Raw genomic sequence first — 27,386 nt, forward strand, 5'->3', positions numbered from 1 at the left:
GTTAGATTTCTTCCCATCCCCACCTCTTCTTTTTTCTTGTTGTTGTTGTTGTAAGGTTTTGTTTTTTCCTATACTGTTACAGAAAAGCTGTGTTAATTGTAACCCCGAAAATATTTAATAAAAATTAAGTAAGACCATTTAATGCTGTGTTCAACGCTATTTGGTGTCAAGACTATCTCTTTTTTTTTTTTTTTTTGTTCGAAACGGTGAAAATTTATCGAATGTATAACCTAAATATTTGAAAATCCAATGATTAATAAATATTGTCGATAAATTCTCATAGAATTTGATACTTATAACCTTCTAAATTACCACCGTCATTTTTGAACGTATTCTATGTCAATATATTCAGTGAAGATGTGCGATAAAAATCGTTCGAATTTTCAATAAATAAAGAGAGAATACGTGAAAATTCCATAGACTGTGTACAAGTCCATTGAATATACTATTCAAAACTACTTTGTTGATATCTGAATTTGGTTCAGAATTTATCATCCACAAAACTGAAAATAGCGAAGAAATGAAAAGTTCAGAGAAAATTGCACAAGGATGTACATGAAAAAGACGAATACAGAATAATTTGCGAGAAAAAAAATATCATTGCCGTTTCATATTATGGATCAATGCTCGGAAAATTAGTGTTTTTAAGAGAAAACAAATGAGCCCATAGCAAAAAAAAACTCAAAAATTTCGTAGTAATTGCTCCTGGGTTACATACTTATGCATGACTTTGAATTCGTACGCTTTTTCGAAAAATAAAACACACGTAAAAATTTCATAGAAAATTATTTGGACAGAGTTTATAACTCTTGACGGTTGCTTTCATCGATTTCATCGATAACAGATGTTAAAATGTAATGAAGTTACACTCATTGTACGAATACGCGACGATGCAGCGAAAAATTTGACTTCCGATTGGTCACAGTTCAGCTACACGAAATAAAAAAATTGAATAATAATAAATTAAAAGATAGGAGCGAAAAAAGGATAACGAGAAAAAGTGGAACTCGACTAAATCGGCGTTAAATGGATCGGTAGGCATGAATGAGTGAGAAACTTGGGAAACTTTACATTCAAAATGATTAAAAAAAAAAAAAATTTCTTCCACCATTTCAATTGTGCTTAAATTCGATATCCATTGCAGTTAAATCGCGTTCATACAAATATGTATATAATATGTTTCAAAGAGATTTCATTCGGTTTTGTTATAACAATCATTTCAGGTGTATCGATACAGAATGATTATATGGTTGATTTCATTTTCGCAAGTTTAATGTACGTTATAATTTATACATCTTACAATTATCAAATCAAACATAGAAAAAAAGAACTTTCTCTTTCGTTCACACAATTTTCGTACAATGGATTTCTCGCGATTTATTTGTGTACCCGTAAAAGGTGAAGAACATCTTCAATTTCAACACGAAGAGTAGAATTTTATTGCTGTGCTTTCACTTTATTTCGGTGTTTTCTTTCTTCCAAATCTACCAGGATAATGATTTAAAGAAAGGAGAAAAAAAACAATTACAAAACAATCAAGTTTTTATTGCATTTGTGCAGATCTGTAAAAAATTCTCAAGGTAATTCTGATGCAAATTAAAAAAAAAAGAAAAAAAAAGGAAGAATTTAATCAAATTTGCTATGTTTTCGAAAAAATTTGTCAGATTAGGTAAACTTTTTTATTTTCCCTGAGAAACATTGTGACTCACATTGGTATTTCACATTTCATAACTCTGCATGAAATAATTCATTCAAATGTATCTTGTAATATTTTGTAAATTTGTTGTAAAATGAAATAGATTTTTTTTTTCTGTATAAAATTCGCGTCAACTGCTGTAGTTTTTAAAATCAAACCGAAACATGTCAGGGCATCGATCGTCAAGATCAATTCGTTTGTGTGGGTAAAATTATACACATTGTGCAGTGATCATCGAGGCATGATGAAACCTGATCATCCAGCATTACATTACCAGCAGCGGCGGGAAGTTTCATTGAGCTTCTATATCTACCTGTCATTGTTCGATTTTCAAACCGATGATCAGTTGTGTGGATACACAATTTACCACTTGTCTCATTCAGTATTACCCGCTAAATTTATACGCCGTTTTCCACTTTATTCACTCGGTTGTCAGGTGAAAAAGAAAGTCAAAGATAAAATTTTAAAAACTGATTATCCTTTCTCCCTCTTTCTCTTTCTTCTTCGCAGCGTGTAAATTAAAGAGGGAAAAAACTCGGACGCAGCCAAGAAATTTATGCTCGGATTCGCCTATTTTTTTCATGCGAACTGTTACAATGCAGGGTTGCCTCGATGGCAGATGAGACTTGGAATTTTTTATCACCGAGATGCAAGTGACCGTGGGAAAATGATTCGGTGTTTAATCAACCGAAAAATCACCGTACAAGGTATGTTAAAAGATAATATTAGAAATGCCGTTACAGGAAAATGGGATGGGAAAAATTTGTAAACTTTTTATACATATTTCAATGCTAAGGGTATTTTCATTCGTCTCTTCAAGTCACTCGCAAAATTATCGAATAAATTTCAATTCACGTACATTTTTTATATGATTTTCAAATGCATAATTTGGTCTACCGTTCTTTTTCCGATCTCATAATCGAATGAAGCCAATTTATCGAACATATTATCTTGTATCGTCCATGGAATATCGATATTTATGAAAATTTGTATAATTTCGGAACTGTTGTTCAATCCAAATTTTTTTTTACTCAAACATTTTTCACAACACAGTCAAGTTTCTTTTTTTTTTCTTGCGGCAGTTTCCACAATTCAGATTTCCGTCTAGACTATCAAATTTCCAAAACTACTCCGTTGAAAAAATATCATCTCAACGACTTCGAAAACAATAAAGATTTCGTAAAAAAAAAAACAAGATGTGATCTTTCAACTGTTGTTACATATCCTGCAAAAATTACATCACCAGTAAATCAATCGTTTTTTTCGTGTTCCAGTTTTTGTTCTACCTCCGGAATATTCAGAAAACTTGACTTTTTCATGATTTTATGAATTCTATTCGCATTAATTAATGTTGAACGAAATGATATCATAAATTATAAAAATTAACTCCCATGCATTAGACAAATCGGTAAATTCACCAGCAATTGTCATTGTGATTTTGCAATCTTACGTGAAATTTCGACGGTTATTTACTCTGTAATTCATACAGCTTTTAGTGAAAAGTAAAATAATCAAATCAATTCTGGCAATATATTTTCAAAAACTGCTGAAATTTATACACTCTTTTCTCCCAAAATCCGTTGTTTCCCTCATATTCCAAACAAATTAAAAATTCTGTTCACACTTTCACCGAAAACCCTGATATTTTTTCGAAATGAATATCGATAACGAAAGATATAAACCTGATTTGCGAGTTTTGTTTTTATTTCAAGACTTATTAGGAGGTATATCGATCAACAAATATCACAAAATAATACATATTTGAACACGTTAAAAAAAAAAACAAAAAATAGTTTGGAAAAACAGGACTTCAAACGAATGAAAAGAAATTTTAAAAAAATCCAAAACTTAACTGAACCTCGATAATTGGCGCTCGAACGCAATTTCGACTATAAAAAAATCTTCTAATCAGTGGAAAATCCCCAGCTTCCAGACCCCTTCGAACTGCAGGGTCCCCAATTGGGTTACAGTTTATATATATATATATATATATATATATATATACAATATATACGTTGCTTATGTCCATAGTTATACATAAGTGTATGCCTAGTTAAAATCTTGGAACGAACCTTCAATCGAACGTCAACGCTCGGGTCACGTCCTGCTCCAGATGACATCGTCACGTTTCAAAACAAAACGAGAAACCACGGCACAAAACTTTTTTTTTATAGACGAAGCGAGTGGAAAAAAAACACTCTAGAATACCTCGAAACTCAACGAGTCGAGGGAACTGCAGGAGTTTAAAATCAACAGACCGTTACTGTATAGTTTAATTTTACTTCCAATTAATACCGGCACAGTATTCACACAAGCACAAATATTTTCAAACGCATGTTTTGGCTGTGACAGAATTATTTACCGTGAAATGAAAAAAAAAAAAAAAAAAAAAACACTAAACGCCGACACACGGACCGCAGTAAAGAGAAGCACAAGAATATATATATTGTTATAATCCGGTGACTGCACGATGACACTTTTCAAATTACGTAAAATAAAACAATCCGTACGACGAAGCAAAAGTTTCGTAAATACGAAATATCTAATAACACATTTCAAACTAACCACGGTGGGAAAGTAAACTTTTTACGCGGGAGTTTCGAACTCACTTTCAAATTCAAATTTGAATCGAGATTGTTTCCCGCCACTTTTCGTCCGTTATTCGTTTGTTCGAGGAAAAAGCTTCGCGTTCCGAGTTCAAACGGTCGAGGAAAATATCGAATTCGAATTTTCAAATTCTCAACAACCCTCGCCGCGTCGATTCGCCACCGAGGGGCGCTTCATTTCCGGAATGGCGAATCGTCGTCGCTCCGACTCATCTCATTCAACGCACGTTCGCAGGTTTCTGGTACAGCTCTGATTCCACCGCGCGTTTCAAACATCGACGTCCGCTCGGCGCTCCCGACGCCAACCGACTGTCACGTTCATGATTCCGAGACGTTTAACGGCGCCGCTCGCCCGTCACGCCTCTCACAATGAGTGTTGCCGGGCCTCAGGAGCTCGAGTTTTACTCAGCGCGACTCTCGGATCTTTATGTTGCGCCTTTACTCGCTTACTCGTGGTGTACACTGTACACGTACCCATAAAATCTGCATACACGATTGAACTTCCTTTGATTGGGAGGGGAGGAGGTATGTGCGTGTCGGTCACGTCGTGTGAGGGGAAATTTTAGGTGTAAGGCAATAATTGATTTATGTCTATATTTGTGTGTTGTAGAACCAACGCTGCTACTTTTTTCAATTAGGTGTATATTCACTCACCATAAATCGAAGCCGAAAATATCAGTTGAACGGAGACTGGAGTGGAAAATTTTTACAATGCAATTGGCTAGCTCTCTGTACCTCAATAGTGAGAATTTAATTACTTGCACCGTCAAACCTGATTAGTATTTTCGTAGTTCTTCTTTTTTTCGTATCCAAAGAGTTTTGATTTTCGTGTATTTGATTGCAAAAGAATAAAGAATAATAATAATAATTTTGCAATGGTAAATTATCAATTATTACGTAGTATTGATTGTTGATGTATTCAAATTTATACGTACTCAACATCGTTACCTTACAATTCGATACAAAATAGGCAATAACTACTTTTAGCTAATTCTTTCTTTGTAAATTCTGTATTTCGCGCTTCGGCGTACGCTAATAAGGTACTTGGTCGACAACGACCCCGACCGTCGAGGGACCGATAGCCACCGTTTTTAGCTCTCGACGACTTCGTACTATACTGGCTACCCGGGTGCACTTGTCTTGCTACCGGGGTAGCATCCACCCGAGCCTTCCGCATCGCCTCGACTGCCGGCGAACAGGGAGATAAAAATCCTCCCGACGGCCGACGGCACCGCTCCTCAAGGAGGAACCAGCCGCCCGCTTTATCGGACGCCGTAAGGATGGCATGAAGGGCAGACCGTAGCCTGCCGTCTTCCGACCCCAAACCACTACGTCCAGATTGATAAAGCCATCGTTCCGAGGATCGACGCAGCCTTCCTGTCGGCAAGAACTAATCACGCGAATCATGGTCCACGGTTTTGAGTTGCGTTAAGCCGCCGTATGACTGCATGATCTCCTTGAAGAAGTCCCCAATGATAGGCAACCTGGACAGTAAACTAAAGCAGCTATTAAATCGTACGAATTGGTGTCAATGACGAAATCACGAGCAGCACTTTACGCCACATCTAGCGGTAATCTTCAAAAACGCATGAGGTCAACCAACCAATCAAAGGGAAGAAGAATCACCTCACGGCAGCGAATCCGAATTTCCGAATCCTTCCGATATAAGCTCTCGATACTTCTCCTCTACCGCTACCGTTTCTATCGTACTACCGTCTTTCATCCCGCTACCGTTTCATTATTACTATCGTTTTGCTCTACTGTTAGATTCATTCCTGTAAATTTAGGTTCTTTCCGTCCTTCCTGTTTTCCCTTGTTCAATATAATAAGTTTTATTTAAATTAGACTCAGTATTGTGTGCTTGAGATCGTCTGTTAAGGTAAGGTTTTTGCCTTTGTATTGTATCGTTACGAAGCTGCTCATAATTTCTATTCTTTTCCTATGGTATTTATCGACTTTGTGTGATTCATGGTCAACGGCTTTGAGTTGCGTTAAGCCGCCGTGTGACTACATGATTTCAGTAATTAATAATTTCCGTGTCTGAGCGACCTCGTAACTGCCGAATAATTAATTCTCTTGTATTTATGAATTTCTATTAGTCTGCTTCTGTAGTCTCTATCGTATTTTGAGCCCTGTTGGCTTTACCTTTCGTCTCATAATTATTTGTAACAGTAGCGTGCCTTATATTTTATTTCTGTTATTGCTTGTTATATTTTTATTTATTTCCTGCCAATCGTATCGTATATCGAGTTCCTTGGAGTATAACCGAGCGTAGAATCAGCCTATAAATATTACCGCAACTTTTTCTATTGCTATTTGCAATTTTATATTATTTTTGCCTGTTATTCCTTTCTCTGTATCTTGTCAAGTTAAGTTCTGCGTATTATTCTTGATCATTTTGTACTGCGGTGTATTTGGTGTATTTCTTTATTTTGTGAACTCTCCGAAATTCTCACTCTCTCATAATTTTGTACTTTGTATTGTCTCGAAAGTTATGTTTAGGAATTCATCGTTTAATTCCTCCGATCCGTAATTATTGTAAATTATTGATTCCATCGATTGTGAATAACTCTACCGAAAATTATCTAATCGATCGTTTACGCTACCGATTGTGTAAATTGTTAATGAATGTCAATCTTTCGTACTGGTTATAATCTATGGTAAATTCGTCGTATTATCTACCGAGCTATCGTTACTTCGTTTTCTACCGATTGTAGTAAAGTTCTCACTCTCGTTTTTAATTGACAGAATAATAATTACCCTAGCGTCGTTTGCAACTTGGGTAATATCACGTCGCCCAGTTACGAGTAGTTTTAAGTAAATTCTTACATTTTATCGCTTCTCCCGACCTACGTTCATTTTTCTCTGTTAACTGCCGTCTCTCGTTTCAAAGCTACCGTTTAATTCTATTCTACCGAAATTATTGTGAACAACGATTGCTTATTTTATTAACTACCGCTATCGATACCATTTCATTTGCCTGTCTCAACCCTGTAACCTTATCGACAATACATGATCGATTGACCTGTTCATTTTTTCTGACTTGAGTTCATTCTTCATTTCATTATTTTCTTTAATTCTGTAATTATTGTTGTTGAATGCCGCCACTCTGCCAGTTCGTGTGAGTACCTGAGCCTAGCCAGCCGTACAACGGGTTCTCTATTTATTTTTCGTACGGTTTCGTGTTATCTTTGTTAATTCGTATTATTGTTTGAAAATCGACGCTAACGCGTCTGGCGCCCAACGTGATTGATTTTGTTATAGTTTAATGTTCTGAATAAGTGGAGAATCGCGCCAAAGTGTCAACGGTAAGTCCTCATCTGAGGGTAATAGAATTTAGCGTTACAACCTCCACAAAAACGTCGTCTAGGTTACTTGGTACGTAAAGCTTCCATTTCGTCAATTTCAATGTTCGTTTATTACTCCTTCTCTCTTGAATTCGGTAATTGTGATTTGGGGGACAGAATATTTACGTTTAATGCGGAAAAAGAACATTGAAAAAAGAAACTTTTCATACGCAAGAATTTAATTTACTCAAACATCTGACATGGTGCTCAAGTTTTGACAATTTGACGTTTCTTTCTATACAATTATTTCTTTTATAAAAATTTGAATAATTATCAAATCGTATCAGCAGACTAATGGGTTATACAGTATTATTGTTATTATATTCATCGCGAAAAGTAAGACAAAATCAGATCAAATCGCATGAATCAACATGTCGAACATGTCGATAGAAGCCTCTCGATATTTCGACAGGATGAAGTTTCAGTCTTTTACATGTACGTTTCTTTTTTGCTTCCCTTTGCATTTTATTTACATGTTTACTTGATTGTCTTTTCTTTAAATATTACGACGGTGCGAAAATTTGTAAAAATTCCCTTTCAGCAATAATAGCATCAATTTAAACTGCAGATTTCTTGTCCAGGGATAAAATTTAATTCGTTAGTTTGTCGCATGTGCAGCAAAAGTGTCGCGGATGAGTCGCGGCGAACAAGTTATCATGAGAAATTATTGTTTTTCTTCAAGATCTCAAGGCCTCCGACAATCCTCCGTATACACATATTTACAATACGTAGCTGTCAACGGTGGATTATAGTATAGTATGTGGATTGTTGTAATGATTTCTTGCTGCGATTCCAGATCATCGTTTGTGTCTCGTGACTTACAACTGCACAATTTATTACCGGTATTGAAAGAATGTTGCGGACCTCGATTTACAAAGAAAAACAAGTTTTCATTGAGCTCAATCAGCCTAATCAATGATCGTTTCGATTCGCGGCGGTATAGAATGTGATACTAATGAGTTTCCATTTCTGAGAAACCTGCCTTAGGTGTATGATCGTTAAAAACGCTACGAAGCTTTTCAGGCAGAAAGAAAATTTGTACCGATCTAATTGCCGGATTTTTTTAAGTAGAATTTTCATTCCTGTCAAGGGAATCTGCAACGGTAATCGGCTGAAAAGGTAGCAAGTAAATTTCGAAAAAAATGTCCACTTTTGTTCAATTTCACGAAAAATCTGACGTTACGCATCTTGTTTTATCTTAAAAAATACGAAAACGAAGATCTTTATTCGTTGCCAGTTTTTAACGATCACTTCCATATCACTTGTCATAAACTTTGAAACTGCAGCCATGTTGACTCGTCATGGGAGACGGACTCGAAAAATTTACCCGATACAATGCCTACGCCCGAATCCCCGTTGAGTTACAAAAAAGGCTTCTCCTCAGGTGTGTCAAATATAATTTTCATCACCGCTGCAGGAGATGAGACAACCGTCTATTCACGCTAATTATAAACCAGTCAATACATTGCTTATATTTGCTTGGAATGAATAATGAAAGTTGATTCAGAATTTCTCTGCGGAATGTGAAACATGTTTGTTCAGTAAGTATTTTATTTTTATCCTACTATTAAACGCTAATTTAAAGCGGTTAACATACGTACGGCTTCAAGAGCATTTTTATCAAGCCGATTCACAGTTTGAGAAACTTGATGTCATTGTAATATTAATCTTGTTAATTTGGTATAAGATTTTCGTTTAATTTTTTTGTTTCAACCTTGCATTTCTGTTCAATATAAATAATAATCGAACTTCGGGTAGAATAGAAGAAATGTAGTTTCGTTATTGTTTCTCTCCGAACGATTATAATCATTTTCAAGTATTTTCTTACTTATTTTATGAATTTAATTTGCGGCATCGATCCCCTTCACTAATTACGGTGCAAGTGTAATTGATCGCAAACGATCATTAAACGCGTTCAACATTTTACTCGGATTTTCGCAACAAACCTAATTATTTATATATTTATATTTATGTAACAGACTCGCGAGAGCAGAATTTTATACAGAGTAATCGCGATATTCAGGGGAAAAAAACCATATTTCGTAATTCGCTGTAAACTCAAGGATATTTGATCCCATGGGAACCTCACGCATTCCAGCGGGATGCGCCATGATGTGAAAGTGAAACAAGAAAGTATAAAAATGCTCAACGCGCAGAGAAAAAAATGCGGTTGGAAAGAAACCAAATTTGAACGAATAGATTCATTCGCCATGGGACACCGATTGCATGTTCGATCACAGAAAACGTCGGTTATTTCGATTGTGTTACCGCCGTTGACGCGGTTCACTGCGCCTTCGAAACAACCGCAGCCATTTAAGCTTAAGTGCGTTTTCTTGCGTGCACGTTTCTCTGTCTCCATTTTATTTTATATCGATTGAATTTTATCACCAGAAAAATCATTATCCGCAGATGGGTAGCTATAATTAAACGAATCAACGACCAGTCTTGAACTAACGGTGGATTTGAAACTAACCCATGATTAACACAGTAGAGAGAAAAAACCGCGCGAATGAAAAAAAAAAACCTTTTCATATCAAATATTTGATGTAAAAAAATATTCGTCGAATTCGCTGGATAAATGTTGATTTTTCAGGCCTGCATTCATCGAAAGTGCAACACCAAAGCATACCAATGATTCTTGCCATCTTTTTCCGTCGGATAAAATCGTCTTCGACGAATTTTTAGTACGAAAAACGATTCTGTTGACAAAATAAAATTGCAAGTGAGCCGCGCAACGGTTCTCACGCTGGTTTCGTTCCAGCGTTCCTAATTCAATTCCACCCTTCCAATGTTCTACTTTATTCAATTGTTTACTCAATTTTCAACAAATCTACGTTATTTGAACAATCAAAATCCACAAATCGTTTCTGTTCAAGAAATTTCCCCCAATAATTTCACATTGGTGAATTTTCATTGAGTAAAGCTTGTTCGTGAAACTAAAAACAAAAAGTCTAGCAATATAAATAAGCGAATGAAAAATCGATCTATCGGTCGATTTCAAACCTGCACGTATTACGAATACCGGGAATTATAAAGAGGCGAATTTCGCACGGTTATCTTCAGTTACCTACCGACGCGATGAAAGATCAGCGCGGTGACTGATTCGGCAGATGGAACGGCTCGTTCTTTCCTCCTCCTACTCCTCGGTTTTTGTTTTTTATCGTGTATCTTTTGTTACGCTCGGAGCACTGAAACGTATACGTATATATTGCAGAATGTAAAAACTATCCTCCGCTCTTACAGCCAATCATCGTTTCCCCGATTGTCATTCTTTCTTCATTCTCTCTTCGTATCCGTTTTTCTTGATACATTTCTTTCAATTTCTTAATTATTCCAATTTACATTTTCCGTTTTTTTCTTCGTTATAACGGAAATTAGGCGTCTCACTGTTCAGGTTAAAAACAAATTAAAAATTTAGAACACTCATAATTATAATATAATCAATCTATTTCAAAAACCAAATTAATATCCGCATATATAATCCATTCAAACTTTATGTAGCAAGAAAGGAAGAATTTTTCTTCATCTATTTTGTATCTCGTACAAGATGAATTAAAAAATTTCGAAGTTAGCAACTAGTCAAAGAAATATATTTTTAGCAAGATCGTGACAGCTGCAAAAAATAAGCAACACAAGTTTGACAATATTTCCCAGCTTTGAAAATGCCTATAGTCTTACAATAATAACGAAATTATATTAATTAATCAAGAAATAAATGAAAGAAATGAAAGAATCGCTGATCATTGTCACCTGATTAATATAATAAATCATTTTCTTCAAACCAAACTTGAGAGAATGGAAAAATTGTCTCTTGGCAATTGTCGAAAATATGTTACAAACTTCGGTTCGAAACGAGCTAATGAACAACGAATTGGCATGACGTGAAGTAAAACTTAAAACTCAAAAACACCAGCATCGAAAGAACAGTCTATTATCGTACGAGAAGTTTTTGTAAAACTTGGATTTTCCAAATAAATTATTCACCATACATTTTTAACTTAATTTCTACTTGAAAAACAATAAAAAATGCATCCTTTTTCCAGAGCGATTCATCGTATGTTTCACATCCGTAAATTGCATTTAGAAGATAGCCAGAGTGAAAAAATGAAATTCTATGTAACGTATTCTGATGAGCAATGGCCGGAAGTCCACGCGGCATACGTATACATATTCGCATACACATAGATACTTGTGAGAATTCAGTTCATTCATTTCGTTCACCATAAAAGTTCAATCGCCTTATTGTGAAAGGCCTCAGAACGTTGATCAACTCCCTAGGAATTGGTATGGCGCGCGTCTTAATCGAGACTCGTGATTGCGACAATTGCCGGGAGTTGACTCTGCGATTGAACTCAGCAGGAACGAAGTGACGTCACTGCGTGAACCGTATGCAAGAAGCAGGCGTGGCAAACGCGAACGGAATACGTCTGTACATAAAGAACTAGGAAATATACGCCTGCGGCAAATAAATAAATATGCGAACGAAAGCCTCAATTTTCACACTTGCTAAAATCGATTAAAATCATCAATACTTAGCTGAATGTGTTAATAAATCGTCTGTTCCATTTTTATAGGAATCAGTTTGTCAACTAGACCGTAATGTTTTTCATCGGACATTTTTTATGGTCATGTATAATTATGCATCTCAGATTTACCTTGGTAAAATAGTACATATAATTGCATACATTTCAACATGTTTATCCGACATCTTTTTACACATATGTCAATTGGAACTGGTGATGAAATCTGGTTTAAAGATACCGAAACATATATCAATAAATTTAACGAAACTGAAAATTCCTCAAATAAATAGCATTTGGATGTTAAATGGCGTGTCCGAAGTCTTTTTATACGTCTACTTCCGGTCACGAATCAGCCTGGAGTAAATAAGATATGTACGCGGAAGATAGTCCGTATTTGATTATACGGGGCTGGAAAGAGGCCGCGATACTCGGTGGAGTTAGTCAAGTGAACTGACATGAGCAACGAGTAATTAGCTCTTACTTTTTGAAGGGCTGCGTCGGTGTCTCCTTACGCGATGTCGAAGGTGTTTACCCATCGGAACGGTGAAAAGTCAATTTAACGACGAATTGAACGACGCGGGATGACCTCAAAAACGACCAAAATAAGGTTTCCAGAAATTCAAAACGGCTCGTTGATCAAGCAAGTTGAAAAGATGGGTTGAATCACGCAACGCTAACAGCGAAGTACTCGAAGATTCTATGAAAGGTAGAAAGAATTTAAATTAATTGACATAGTTTCAAATTACGCAATTCTTTTGTTCGCGATTACTTCGTTAGACTTCGAAAATTTCAAAAATCGACTCTGTGAGTCTAAAAAAAAATCAAATTTACTAGACAGATGTTGAAAAAAACAACGTCGAATATTACATTCAATTGCTTAAAGCAAATTGAAAGGGCTTCGAAAAACGTGAAGAAACTAATTTACTAGTTTCGAAAAAACTCCATGTTATTAAAGTCCAAACACGGTGAAGGATTCAAGACTACCTCTGGCGATTGGAAAAAACCACTTCAAGTAACTCGAAAAGAATCTGAAAGTTTGCAAGGAAATAGAAATAATCTCAATTCGTGATTCCAAAGACGTTCAGAAATTTTGAATACTCTCAAGCGACTTTGAAAAATCTCGAAAAGAGTTTCGAATCCTAAAAAAATTGTTATCAAATGCTCTAGTGTTCAATTCTGTTCAAAAATATCTGTTTTAAATTGCATAAAATTCCGAGTACAGATTTTCAACAAGAAACAATACAACTGTATTTTGGTAAAAGTGAAGGATAATTGCATGTCAGAATTTGTTTCAAAAAAAAAAAAAAAAAAATCACAAGGAATTTCAGCCGATTGTGAGTTTTACAAACAAACATTTTTACGGATTCCAAAAACTCTCTCTCTCTCTCTTCTCGCTAATTTTTGCTGTTCTACCATCGATGTACGAATCAATGTAGACAAGTGATTCGTGAAATACGGCAATAATCTCCATATCGGAAAGTGAATAGAACTTAAAATAAGAGAACGTTCGCGGTTGACCGCCGTCTTCTAAAATTGCGGTGAGTTAACAGCTGCTGTCTTTAGAGGCATTAGCGTCGCCGTTCGTGAGTTTGACAATGCCGGGATTTATTTCTCATGAGCTGCGTTTGTTGGCAGGATAGAAATTCACCTACCCGCCATACCTGAACGTACATTGCGGTATTTCTTGAAAATAAATTTGTGACCAGGCGTTTTAGAGTACCGATTTGCCCAATTGTACATTGACACTTCTTTGTCATCTGCAGAGCTAATTTTCTGGTTTGTGACGACGCCATCCGGTGGTAAAGATACTCAACACCAAATCGGGTGTACTTATAAACGCAATTTTCTATCGGATATTACACTTCAGATTTCACTAAAGTTTTCCGTGCCTTGATATTTATCAAATTGGACAGTTTAAGCGATCAGCTGTTACTATTTACGCCGCCATATTGTCGTAAGAATATCTGGAACGTACGGTTGGGTCAAAGTTGCTCAAAAACATGACGAAACAAAGAATCAAAAAAAGTAACTGTAGCTAGTCAAGTTAAATCTCGTTTGAAGAAGTTCATAATCTAATCCAGAAAAGATTTAAAAACACTGAATTCAATTATATAAACATCTTGCTATTAACATCGTTGGAGGAATCGTGCACTATTCTACTATTTTTTCATCAAAACGTTGATAGAGTTTGTCTGATTCTAATGAAAATTGGTAGCTTATTTTGTTAATAAACAATTCCTATACAAAACTCGACATAAGCAAATTTTTTTTTTTCGAACTGGTGAGTTGATAAATTGTTGGTTTCCGGTGCGAATATCATAGAATAACGTGATTTCCGTGACTTTTTCAATACAATCAAGTGTTCGCGTGTTATATTTTGTGTTTGAATATTTTTTGTCATGTTGCAAGGACTATTTTAGTCAGATAAAATTAGACGCTACATCCATGCTAGTTTTTAAACCATTTTACACCTGTCACATATTTGTTCCAACACTTTTCCAACCCGCCTGATGTATGTTTTTATTTGCCTCGGATCTGACAAATCGTACAAAAAACTAGTAATAACAATAAAAATGTAAAAGGCGAACTAAAAAAGTGGCCAAAATTACACATTCAATACACAATATCATTTGAATCGCAAAGAACCGCGCCTATATTCTGCAAGCGGACTGCCAGTGAATACAAAACAGGCAAAATAGGCATTCTAGCCTCTCCTTATATCCTCACTTCTCAGTATCAGCTGCGAGCCGTTTCGGCACCGTGTATTATAATCGGTGTTTATTCTCCGTAGGCACTCACGTACTCAAGAGGCGTACCTATGCGGTTTGACGCGTCATTCTTGTAGACGCTGCATGTACGGTATGACTCGATAAAAGACGTGCAACTAGTCGCGAGTGAGTCTTGCCTTCTGGAACGCGACTGAATCACTGCTGAATTGCAGCTCCTTACGCAAATCGACCCCTTCTATTATCCGCACAATATTCACGCCGAGGAAAATTTCATCCGGCCTTCTTTTATGTACGCGATCTCGTATTTTTTATTTTACATATTACGTCACAGCTCGTCTTAAACTTCCGCTGCGAAATGTCTTCGGTACTCTTCAATAATAATTCTTTTCTTTTCTTGTTCATAACTTTCTCGTAAGTACCGTGTCTTCGGCTCTAAATTCCATCTTTTTTTTTTTTTGTCCCCTTTTGAAGGAATCGCAGGATGTCGAGAGCTTTTTAAGGGTCGAACCGTCAAAATACGGGATATTATGGTGTTGAGTGCAACGTTTCGTCACCGAATCCGGGCTCTGGATGGAATCGGAAAGGAGAAAAATTGCCTCAATTTCCGAGCACTCAGCTGCTGTAGTCGTATTGGGAAAGCTGTATAACTAATTAGTATTTGTCAGAAAAGCGGATGTAAACTTAGAGTGGAAAAACGTAATACGAAGACCGAATAATAACAAGACCCGGGCAGAGAAATTGTCTCGATATTCACCGCGGTTATTCCTTCTTCGGTTATCAGTATTGACTGAATTCGCTATTGAATTTCTTTTATCCTTGGTTTTTATTGCAATATTTGATCCTTCTTCGTTTATGCATTTTAATCTTTCTGCCATTGCGTCGTGAAATATTTTTTAAAAATGAATGATATTCCAAGCAAATTCCCAATACAGGATTTTCATTTCTTTTTTTTTTTTTTCGCTTTCAACGTGTTGCTATAACGCTGCATATTATTAATAAATGTATTTTCAGAAGCCTGGTTCGCGTTCGCGATTGCTGGTTATCTTAACTTGTGTACATACATATAGTACGCATTCGTATCCTAAGTACATGCAGCTTGACTGGATCATCTTAACTCCAGCTACTACAAAAATACGCGCACATATTTACTTGTGCATAGATATATGTACTCGTATGAAGCACTTGTATACAGTAAATATGGGCGCATTCAACCGGGGAAAGAAATTTCTCCGAAATATAAAGAACAAACGACACAAAAAGCTCGTTGTCCGAACTACTATATTCCATGCACTGAGGATAAATTATTCTTGATATGAACACGGCGTGTGAACGCTCATAGAAAAAAATCTCGACGCTATATCACAGTTTACTTCGCATGAAAATTGTACGTCAGGAATCTAACTTTCTTCTCATTACTAATCGGGTATTATTTTTTTTCATTAGAAATGACTTTTCTAACCTCCGATGAATCTCTATAGTTCGCTGAATTGTACATGAGAAATTTTCCAAACATATATATATATATATATACTTTTTCGAATTTTTGCTGCAAACTTTAGAGGAATACTGGAAAACAGATCTAATGTTTGTACATTTTTCAAGGTTAACAAAACAAAGTTTTCACTAGTAGTAGTTTCAATAATGATCGGACTCAGATAGTTTTGTTTTCATTGGCATTTCGTATTGTCAATCTGATTCTATACAGTGTTCTATAAAGTGATTAGCTGTATATGAAGACGGCAAAAATCGTGATTATTAAAATTACTACGTTTATCGGATTCGACAAAATTATTCTTGTACAATATTTACAGTACACGCCGCTTATCGAATAATCGACGCAAATATACCAAGAGTATAATATAAAACTATTCCGATAAATTTTAGATTCGCAAGACTGTTTTTCAAAATACTTGTAAGCAACATAATATAATACGTTATAGTCGATATTCTTCAAGTCGGAAATATAATAGTCAACCTGAATTTTTCTGTAACGTAACTTTAACGAAGAGTAGAATAATAATGAAGAATTTCATAACCTCAAAACGATGCAAGGAAAAACAGCTGAAACCGAAGTCATTCCGTCAGCTGACTTTTAGTCGACCCTGGCATCGAAATTAACCGGATGTAAAAGTGGATGCGATGAATTAATTAATTATACCAACGAAGACAATGACGAGTGTCTGGGATCGGTATTTTTCATTCTTTTTTTTTCTCTAGCGGCAATCGGACGTCCGTGACTGACGCGATGAATCAATGCGGATGCAGCAGGGCGTGTAACCTATGCTATAATATACACACTTTAACTCGGATGACATGGTCGTCAAGTCCATTACGAATTCCTGAAATTGATTTGTCAATTCGTCCGCACTCAACGTCAACGATCAAAGTCTCCGTCACTGTTCAATTTCCAAGACGTTATAAATAGTTTCCGCAGTTCATTTATTGTATTGCAAAATCGGTTACCTGCTTTAAAAAAATATAATACCCCCTCATAGAAGAAGAACTTTTTTTTCTTGTGCAACCGATCATCAGTCGTTGTTCCAATTTCCCGATTATTGATAGGTTAGGATATTCAACTATACGGAAGAAAAGCCTTAATAATTTTTTAATTAGTAGTTCAAAGGACATCTAAGCAATACTCTTTTCCTCACTGTACGCGTTATTATCCTATGATAATCGCATTCAAATTTCCTTGCAATGGAAGCTTTTTTTTGTGAAAAGTTGGACATCGTAACAACAAAAAAGCAGTCCGAAGATTAATTTGGATCTTTGCAGCTTCCGAAAAATTTTTTCCTGAAAAATTCTCATTTTTCATACTTATTTACACCACAGAGAGTTACAATAAACTTTGAAACTGACATATTTTACTGACTGCGTTCGACTTGTTGGGTGAATAAGGTGCAAAATATGACTGTGCAATTAGTTTGGTAATTAAATGCACCAAATTTTCTTTGCATATTATATGGAACGTAAGATTCTGACAAGGAAAGTGAAACACAATTGCTTACTTATTGCAAAAATATAAATTTACTCGAGTTATGAACTGTTGCAGCGTTGTCTGAGAAGCAAATATTTACACAGCATATATTTGCGCGACAATCATACTTCTGTTATATACACTTCGAACATACATGATATGCAAATATACGTATAATGCTATTCTCTCTTGTTGTCAATGTTGCTGTGGGATGTAAAAAAAATTGCTATTCATTTAAATATAAATTCTACAATTCGTGGAACAATATATCTTATTGCATCTTTTTTTTTAATGAAATTACAATCATACTTAAAATATTTAAAAATTATCAACCTTCGACAATACGACCGACAAATCATAAGGATACAATCACGAAACAGCTGTTAAAACTACAATTCTCATAATCGTTCTCTTACAATTTTCATGAACACAATCGGAGCTATTTCAAAATGTTTACGCTATTAACTATATATATTTGAAATCACGCTACCAATTATCTATTCTATCAATTATACACGAAATTGTGATATTTGAAGGATTGAACATACAAAATCACCATTTTTTAAGACAAATTTTCAAAATGTTAATAGTGATTATTCTAGGCATTTATTTTCCGATAAAAAGGTTTCGCGAGCAGTGAATTTGTCAGTTCGAATATTGATGGCAGGATAAGTATATGTGTATGTAGCTATTTTCAAACTGAAGGAAAAAAGATTGGAGATGCCGGGGATTGAACCCGGGGCCTTTCACATGCAAAGCGAACGCTCTACCACTGAGCTACATCCCCGCACGTTATAACGATGCAAACCTGTTGGGCATCGAATTTGTCGTTCAAAGAATTTCGAAAACTACATGGAAGAAGAAAAAAACTAAAGATGCCGGGGATTGAACTCGAGGCCTTTCACATGCAAAGCGAACGCTCTACCACTGAGCTACATCCCCGCACGTGATAAAGATGCAAACGTGTTGGGCATCGATCTTATCGTTCAGAGAATTTCGAAAACTACATAGAGAAAGAAAAAAAACTGGAGATGCCGGGGATCGAACCCGGGGCCTTTCACATGCAAAGCGAACGCTCTACCACTGAGCTACATCCCCGCACGTGATAACGATGCAAACCTGTTGGGCATTGATTTTGTCGTTCTGCGAATTTCGAAAACTACATGGAAGAAGAAAAAAACTGGAGATGCCGGGGATCGAACCCGGGGCCTTTCACATGCAAAGCGAACGCTCTACCACTGAGCTACATCCCCGCACGTGATAACGATGCAAACGTGTTGGGCATCGATCTTATCGTTCAGAGAATTTCGAAAACTACATAGAGAGAGAAAAAAAACTGGAGATGCCGGGGATCGAACCCGGGACCTTTCACATGCAAAGCGAACGCTCTACCACTGAGCTACATCCCCGCACGTGATAACGATGCAAACCTGTTGGGCATCGATTTTGTCGTTCTGCGAATTTCGAAAACTACATGGAAGAAGAAAAAAACTGGAGATGCCGGGGATCGAACCCGGGGCCTTTCACATGCAAAGCGAACGCTCTACCACTGAGCTACATCCCCGCACGTGATAACGATGCAAACCTGTTGGGCTTCGAATTTGTCGTTCAAAGAATTTCGAAAACTACATTGAAGAAGAAAAAAACTGGAGATGCCGGGGATCGAACCCGGGGCCTTTCACATGCAAAGCGAACGCTCTACCACTGAGCTACATCCCCGCACGTGATAACGATGCAAACCTGTTGGGCTTCGAATTTGTCGTTCAAAGAATTTCGAAAACTACATTGAAGAAGAAAAAAACTGGAGATGCCGGGGATTGAACCCGGGGCCTTTCACATGCGAAGCAAACGCTCTACCACTGAGCTACATCCCCGCACGTGATAACGATGCAAACGTGTTGGGCATCGATCTTATCGTTCAGAGAATTTCGAAAACTACATAGAGAAAGAAAAAAAACTGGAGATGCCGGGGATCGAACCCGGGGCCTTTCACATGCAAAGCGAACGCTCTACCACTGAGCTACATCCCCGCACGTGATAACGATGCAAACCTGTTGGGCATCGATTTTGTCGTTCTGCGAATTTCGAAAACTACATGGAAGAAGAAAAAAACTGGAGATGCCGGGGATCGAACCCGGGGCCTTTCACATGCAAAGCGAACGCTCTACCACTGAGCTACATCCCCGCACGTGATAACGATGCAAACCTGTTGGGCTTCGAATTTGTCGTTCAAAGAATTTCGAAAACTACATTGAAGAAGAAAAAAACTGGAGATGCCGGGGATCGAACCCGGGGCCTTTCACATGCAAAGCGAACGCTCTACCACTGAGCTACATCCCCGCACGTGATAACGATGCAAACCTGTTGGGCTTCGAATTTGTCGTTCAAAGAATTTCGAAAACTACATTGAAGAAGAAAAAAACTGGAGATGCCGGGGATTGAACCCGGGGCCTTTCACATGCGAAGCAAACGCTCTACCACTGAGCTACATCCCCGCACGTGATAACGATGCAAACGTGTTGGGCATCGATCTTATCGTTCAGAGAATTTCGAAAACTACATAGAGAAAGAAAAAAAACTGGAGATGCCGGGGATCGAACCCGGGGCCTTTCACATGCAAAGCGAACGCTCTACCACTGAGCTACATCCCCGCACGTGATAACGATGCAAACCTGTTGGGCTTCGAATTTGTCGTTCAAAGAATTTCGAAAACTACATTGAAGAAGAAAAAAACTGGAGATGCCGGGGATCGAACCCGGGGCCTTTCACATGCAAAGCGAACGCTCTACCACTGAGCTACATCCCCGCACGTGATAACGATGCAAACCTGTTGGGCTTCGAATTTGTCGTTCAAAGAATTTCGAAAACTACATTGAAGAAGAAAAAAACTGGAGATGCCGGGGATTGAACCCGGGGCCTTTCACATGCGAAGCAAACGCTCTACCACTGAGCTACATCCCCGCACGTGATAACGATGCAAACGTGTTGGGCATCGATCTTATCGTTCAAAGAATTTCGAAAACTACATTGAAGAAGAAAAAAACTGGAGATGCCGGGGATCGAACCCGGGGCCTTTCACATGCAAAGCGAACGCTCTACCACTGAGCTACATCCCCGCACGTGATAACGATGTAAACCTGTTGGGCTTCGAATTTGTCGTTCAAAGAATTTCGAAAACTACATAGAGAAAGAAAAAAAACTGGAGATGCCGGGGATCGAACCCGGGGCCTTTCACATGCAAAGCGAACGCTCTACCACTGAGCTACATCCCCGCGCTTGATAACGGTGAAAAATGTTTCGAGTTCTCAATGAACCGATTTATGGATCCGTTTTAGCTTCGTAAAATCGACGCGACTGCATTCAGTTAGGGCTAAGGAGATACCAGGTTGGACAAAAATTGGTATTTTTGTTAGTTTTGTCAGGAGATAGTCGTACATTGTGTGTTCATCAAATTATTAAATAATAAATTATTACACACAAAGTGCAAATAATACTCATATTTTAAAGAACAGCCTGGATATTGATACTACTTGATTTCGAATGGCTTCAAGATGGTTAAAAATTTATTAGGTGATCTGTTCGTCTGATTTCACTCTACGATGCCCCATTTTGCTCAGCAGACTATTTTCTACAAAATCACTGCAACACATTTTTTCAGTCTCAAATTCAATATTTCCACTACGATTAGACATAATCAATATCAGTGTAATGTAAAGACTAAATATTTAACGATACAAATATGATTTTAAAAAAGTGGTTCAGCGCAGATTTTATGGGCTACAGTCTTTCGAATCAAACTAGACATCGTCAAGTAAAACAGACTAATCAAATAGAATTTTAACAATTTAACAAAGAGATTCGAAATGAAGCATCACTGCTGATATAAACATTTGATAAATACTCAATGTACAACTATCTCATAATAAAATAGTTACAAGTATTCATTTTTGTTGAACCATAACTTCCTTAAGAATAATTTGGTCACACAATCGAATGAAAAATTAACAAAATAACTTCATATTTAAAATACACGATCAGTATTGAAAGTATGAAACTATGAAGTTGATTGATTTGTAGTTCGTGAACAGAATCAATGTGGAATAAAACAAAAAAATCGTAAATCCGAACAAAGAATTCAAGATGTTATCAACTTAAAAACAACTTCTGAAATGGATTCTCTATAACTGCAAGTAATGCATTCTTCAACAGTAAAATCGGTGTTTAGTTCTTTTTTCTCTATTAAAAACTTTCAATTGTTGAAAGTGTACTTGAAGAATTGGAACTTGCGCATTCCATCTCATCCATTCATGTGCGATCAAGAGACGGTTGGATTAATTTACTAAGGCTCACGTGATGGATCGTTGAAAAAGGAAGGTTTTTCGTGACTTCAAAATGAATTTTCACGAGTTGGGTGGCAAAAAATGAGAATATTTTGATTCCTGACGGTTTACTGAATTTCAGAGAATCTTATAAAGTTGAAAAATTAGGTCAATGGCGTTGTACACTAATTCAATGTTTTTGGTGACTCAGATGAATGAATATTTACTTTCGAAAGCGCGTGTTTTAGGTATTTTTGAGGTCGAGGAATCCGATTATGATCATAAAAAATTATTTTTTCCGCACATTCATACAGTTTTGGGCCGTCGAAATTGACGAATTTTACAATCATTTTCTCAAATGGTGTCATAGAACAAACATCCGGCTAACCAGCTAACTATTTTGACCGGCTAATTGTTTTAGCCAGCTAACTTTCAGCTAATTAGCCCAGTTAACCTTCTTGATCAGCTAATTGTAAGCCGGATAAATCGTACAGCACTAGTTTTATAATTCTTATTGTGTGGTGTGCATTTAACTTTTTGCAATGCATATATTCTGGTTAAAGAATTGAACCACACCTCTCAACTTCTTAGCTCTTTCTAACGACAGTCTTTCTTCTTGCAGTTTCATTATTATTATTGAACTATGCAATACCAACTCACGAGCAAGAAAAATACTAAAGTATAATTAGGTTGACGTTACATTGCTACCAACATATCAACAATTCCAGTTTCAGTTTATCTAACCAGAACAAAATTCAAGCTTACAATACAATACATATGAAAAGTACTTGGTACTATTAAACTTGTAGATTCCACAGAGTCAAATATAGTTGACTGTGCATGGGGATGGCCATACCATAGAAACTAACAAACTAATACATGCAAAAGATACAAATAGTACAGTATATAAAGATTTTAGAACGATTTAACTAATATATGTAATAAAGTACTGTCGTATGGATCATTTTGTGTTATCCACTCTGCCAATTTTTTTTTTTTTTTTTTTGTGATTTTTTAAACTATCTTCTAAAGTTTACCGTTCGAGAAATAATTGATCGAAGACCTTAGTAGCAATTATTCTACAAATTTTTTGTGTTAAGGTTTCTTTAATTATCGGAAAAACTATTCGGCTTGTTGTTTTACTAGTAGACGTCATAAACTCATCATTTAAAACGTTATAATTATCAAAAAGTGCTTCTGAGATATAAAATTGTTTAATTTTTAAATGGTGTGTCACGGTTTCAGATTTTCTGCGTATAATTTTCATTAACCTAACTTGAAGTTTTTGAATATGACACAATGTGTTATCGTAAGCTGTTTTCCAAGCAATGATACCGTACGTTCCAATATTATGGAAAAAATCATAATGCACAGTCAGGAGTGTTTGTGCATTCATGAATTTAGATAATTTTGCAAACAAGAAAATTAGGTATTTGGTTATTTTCTCTTACCAATTGGTTAACGTGTTCATTCTACTTTAATCTGCTGTTTAATATTATGTCTACTGAATAATTACCGAATTCTGCTCTTTTTATTTGCTACCACTTATAATTATATTAAAATCTGTTTGGTACGCTATCTACATAGAAACCAAATGCAATAAAAACCATCGTAGAGATATTTAAAGACAACCGATTGGCGATTAGCCATTTGTTAACTATTTCTAAATAATCATTAATTTATTCCGGTGCTAAGAATCATCTACCATCGGCACTCATGACTATTGTATCATCGGCATACGAAGAAACTACTCAGTAAATTATTTATGTAAATAACAAATAGCAAGGGACCGAGAATATTACCTTGAGGAACTACCTTGTTGTCACAGAAATTGAGTTACTATACTGATTTTTAATTTTTACCGTTTACTTTCTATTCACTAAATAATTTTTAAATAATTTATGTGCCTTTCCTCCGATCCCATATCTGTACAATTTGTGTAACAAAACTTCGTGATTTACTATATCGAATACATTTTTCAGATCAATGAAAGTTTTAATTACTTTCTTGTTTTTATCAAGGTTATTTTACCCAAATATTAATTTGTTCGACATAACATCACGTTTGATTAAAAAGTCATACAGTTTTATATGAATCAATTTTTCAAAAACTTTGGCAACATTAGAAGTAAGTCAAGACCTCTTACTTTACAGGCGTACAGGATTAAGAAACGTAGCTATGCAGGTTTCTAATTCTCAAAGCAGAGACAATAGTACAATTGAAACGAAGAAGTAGAAAACAAACGGGTGGAGAGTAAAAAAATCGTGAGTATAGAAAAAAAGATAGCAGGAAAAATAAACAATAATGATAATACAAACCTTAGCGACCTCGAACTCTCTCATCACGTGACCTTGCGCTTCGAGTTGAACAATGTGTATGTACATGCAATAATGAACGAGTGAAAGACACAGTTTTGCGGTGGGGAAAGAACACGATCATGCTGCAACGGAAGTAGTCGAAATACCGATGTAAACGACCGTAACAGCTGTCAAGGCTTGTGAGGTAACACGCGTGTACTTTCTGCCGCAGGCTCATTTCGACCAATAAATAACTGCAATTTCGCATCGAGACGAAATAATTCATCCATCGCCATTGTGTAATTGTTTGGTCCTGACAGAATTATTGCAGAAATTGCGTGATTTAATTTTAACGAAAGTCCAAAGGATACAACTGAAGCGAATCCTGTGGAATTTTGAATTAAAAAATGGTATACCTGCTTTTTTGAAATCACTAGTTGCGTTTTCTTTTCTCTTTGTTCTATCCCCTTAAAACAAAATTCGATTCATAAACTCATAGTTGCTCATTTCATTTTCATAAACAAATTTTTAATAAGTACCGTTTAATTAAGGTGACTTCCGCAGAAAACAAGAACAGTTTATCCACCATCCAAGAATAGTGAAGGTTTCACTATTGACGACGAAATGAGCTACAATGTCAATTTTTTCGACTATTGGATGTATCCCATTCTATAAAAATTCTACAATATTAAAATCGAAATTATGGAATAAAAGTTTGTTTTCATTTTCAAACGATCTCATATTGATCAAATCAACCTTAAAAATTTATTGCACTATCGAACATAAGATTTTTATTCACATTTTACCGTCTTGACAAGCTTTTCCTCAGACCATTCGCCGGAAATTTGTTCTTATTGTCCACCGTAGGTACAAATTTTGTAAAATGATTCCCCACTGGAATTCAAAACATACTAAGAAATTTTTAATTTTTTTTTTTTATAGCTACTAGAGAATTCTAGGCAAATGAATGCTGTTACAATTTTTTTAGAATCAAAAGAAATTGTGGCACAAGTAACTATTTAGTAGTAATTATAGCTGTCGATACTATATTTTTTGGTTATTGCAACATTAGATCTGTTATTTTTTTTTTTTTTTTTTTTAGATTACTACATTTTCTCAGTTACATGAGGTCTCGGTATAAATTTATTGTTTCACGACGGTCAAATCATGGCAATAGTCGCAAGAAGATTTAACACAAGTGACTAAAATGAAAAAGCATGTCAATACGTACTAGATATCCCAGCCATAGATACAAAAATACTTTCCAGTTTGTACACGAAACTGTATTCTTCGATTACGGTAAAAAAAGAATATAACCAAGGACTGTGTAGTTGATCTTCTTGCGGCAGTGTCCTGATTTAAAGGCCTAGTAAAAGTGATTTTCGTAAAGTTTTTTTTTTTTTGACAGGGAGAAAAACAACGAAGCTTCTTAAAATTTTGAGTATATTTTAAGACACATGTGAAAAGTTCAAGACAAAAGTTTTACATATAATTTCACTATCGGTGAACTAAAAGCATTGATAAAAAAGTCATTTTATACCATTTTTATTGCACGAATAAAGAAATTTCTTTTGTAAAAATCGTCACCTTTTCAGTCAGTATCGAAAATTAATATGATTTCACGATTTGTAATGTTCTTTTTTTCAGGTCATCGATAGTGAAAATATAAGTCAATTAAAAAAAATTTAAGTATACTTACGTTTCAGATAAAAATGGCGCACTCCGTCTTTCCCGCCAATTCGAGACTCCAGCGGCGATACACCATACATATATAGTCAGTTAATAATCAGCAAAATACACTCAAAACATTAGGAAGCCAAAAAACTCCTTTTTTAGATTTCTAAATCAGGGCACTGCCTTAACTAGAAATTTTTCTCCGTGCAGTCGAATAGTCGGCGATATTTGTCTTCTACCAGAATTAGTCACCCCCAGCATCTGGATGCATGAAGGTAAAACGTAAATGTGTCCGTCTTACTGCACTTTAAGCGACTCCAGGCGCCGCCGCTGTCGTATTTTTGGCACTGAGCGTCTGGTCTTGAAGGGTTTTTTAAAGCTAGATAAGGAAACTTTACATGCCTCGGGATGCTGCACGCAAAGCTGAGCAAATGATCGCCGGAATTTTTTTTAAACTTACACAGCATTCATTCGTTTGGATGTCGCATCAGCAAAAAAAAAAAAAAAGACACACGGCAAAGGTTTACTTTACGATATTTATTTTTCCAAGCCAAATATGGCCATTAATATGGCTAAATAAATGTTTACTATTTATTTGTGTTTTTCATTTCGTTCAAATCACTCACGTTTTGGAGAATGGTCATTATTTCAGATTCAGGGAATTTAACTGTAAGTAAGAATACTCGAGGAAAATAATTTCTGTAAATAAATGTTATGATGATTTAATTGGTACATTAATTTAATACACCGTGTGGTGAATATTCAACTTGTTTCATCTAAATTCCTATTTCCCCACCAAGAATAATGAAATCTGAGCCTCCAAATATATCTAAATAATAACTCTGCCTTCATCTTCATAATGCCACGTTTGAAATTCCACTATTAATGAATTATAAAATCTTATGCAATGATAGAATAATTTTACAATCAAATATGTAATCATATGCATGATATTTTATACAGTGGTAGCAAACTTGTATCACTCAATTCTTCATTACATCTATTTGTACTGTTGTAATATTGTATTGAACTGCACGAGCATAAAGAAGCTATCTTTCAAGATTATTCGAAATCCTGAGATTCCTGAACGACAATTTTGACAATATCGTAAATGAAAAAGACGCATCTTCGATCAATATCTGAAATCCATGATAATCAATTATTTCCAATTTCTTTGCAATTCTCATTTCTTTGAGGTCACATTTCTTATTCTCACAG

General features: G+C 35.9%; 1 protein-coding gene and 17 non-coding genes across 19 annotated transcripts in view; all 18 read right to left on the reverse strand.

Moving 5' to 3' along the window:
• LOC124218626 (uncharacterized) overlaps positions 1-27,386 on the reverse strand; it is a 54,760-nt gene that overhangs the window by 22,557 nt on the left and 4,817 nt on the right. Inside the window, exon 1 of one of the 2 annotated variants that reach the window (XM_046625254.2) lies at positions 3,769-4,063. The exons of the other annotated variant lie outside the window; for it this stretch is intronic. Coding sequence (XP_046481210.1) covers positions 3,769-3,816 — 48 coding nt within the window. The 5' untranslated portion in view covers positions 3,817-4,063. Of the gene's footprint in view, positions 1-3,768; positions 4,064-27,386 lie in introns of those variants that run through there. 2 annotated transcript variants of the gene reach the window in all.
• TRNAA-UGC (transfer RNA alanine (anticodon UGC)) lies at positions 18,594-18,665 on the reverse strand. Its single transcript has one exon. It is a non-coding gene; the product is annotated as a tRNA-Ala (tRNA).
• Positions 18,749-18,820, reverse strand: TRNAA-UGC (transfer RNA alanine (anticodon UGC)). The gene has a single exon. It is a non-coding gene; the product is annotated as a tRNA-Ala (tRNA).
• TRNAA-UGC (transfer RNA alanine (anticodon UGC)) lies at positions 18,905-18,976 on the reverse strand. The gene has a single exon. It is a non-coding gene; the product is annotated as a tRNA-Ala (tRNA).
• On the reverse strand, positions 19,060-19,131 carry TRNAA-UGC (transfer RNA alanine (anticodon UGC)). The gene has a single exon. It is a non-coding gene; the product is annotated as a tRNA-Ala (tRNA).
• Positions 19,216-19,287, reverse strand: TRNAA-UGC (transfer RNA alanine (anticodon UGC)). Its single transcript has one exon. It is a non-coding gene; the product is annotated as a tRNA-Ala (tRNA).
• On the reverse strand, positions 19,371-19,442 carry TRNAA-UGC (transfer RNA alanine (anticodon UGC)). The gene has a single exon. It is a non-coding gene; the product is annotated as a tRNA-Ala (tRNA).
• TRNAA-UGC (transfer RNA alanine (anticodon UGC)) lies at positions 19,526-19,597 on the reverse strand. The gene has a single exon. It is a non-coding gene; the product is annotated as a tRNA-Ala (tRNA).
• TRNAA-CGC (transfer RNA alanine (anticodon CGC)) lies at positions 19,681-19,752 on the reverse strand. Its single transcript has one exon. It is a non-coding gene; the product is annotated as a tRNA-Ala (tRNA).
• On the reverse strand, positions 19,837-19,908 carry TRNAA-UGC (transfer RNA alanine (anticodon UGC)). The gene has a single exon. It is a non-coding gene; the product is annotated as a tRNA-Ala (tRNA).
• Positions 19,992-20,063, reverse strand: TRNAA-UGC (transfer RNA alanine (anticodon UGC)). Its single transcript has one exon. It is a non-coding gene; the product is annotated as a tRNA-Ala (tRNA).
• TRNAA-UGC (transfer RNA alanine (anticodon UGC)) lies at positions 20,147-20,218 on the reverse strand. Its single transcript has one exon. It is a non-coding gene; the product is annotated as a tRNA-Ala (tRNA).
• Positions 20,302-20,373, reverse strand: TRNAA-CGC (transfer RNA alanine (anticodon CGC)). Its single transcript has one exon. It is a non-coding gene; the product is annotated as a tRNA-Ala (tRNA).
• On the reverse strand, positions 20,458-20,529 carry TRNAA-UGC (transfer RNA alanine (anticodon UGC)). The gene has a single exon. It is a non-coding gene; the product is annotated as a tRNA-Ala (tRNA).
• Positions 20,613-20,684, reverse strand: TRNAA-UGC (transfer RNA alanine (anticodon UGC)). Its single transcript has one exon. It is a non-coding gene; the product is annotated as a tRNA-Ala (tRNA).
• Positions 20,768-20,839, reverse strand: TRNAA-CGC (transfer RNA alanine (anticodon CGC)). The gene has a single exon. It is a non-coding gene; the product is annotated as a tRNA-Ala (tRNA).
• TRNAA-UGC (transfer RNA alanine (anticodon UGC)) lies at positions 20,923-20,994 on the reverse strand. The gene has a single exon. It is a non-coding gene; the product is annotated as a tRNA-Ala (tRNA).
• On the reverse strand, positions 21,079-21,150 carry TRNAA-UGC (transfer RNA alanine (anticodon UGC)). The gene has a single exon. It is a non-coding gene; the product is annotated as a tRNA-Ala (tRNA).

The sequence above is a fragment of the Neodiprion pinetum genome, chromosome 5, assembly GCF_021155775.2.
Source record: "Neodiprion pinetum isolate iyNeoPine1 chromosome 5, iyNeoPine1.2, whole genome shotgun sequence".
In the NCBI taxonomy this organism is placed as follows: domain Eukaryota; kingdom Metazoa; phylum Arthropoda; class Insecta; order Hymenoptera; family Diprionidae; genus Neodiprion; species Neodiprion pinetum.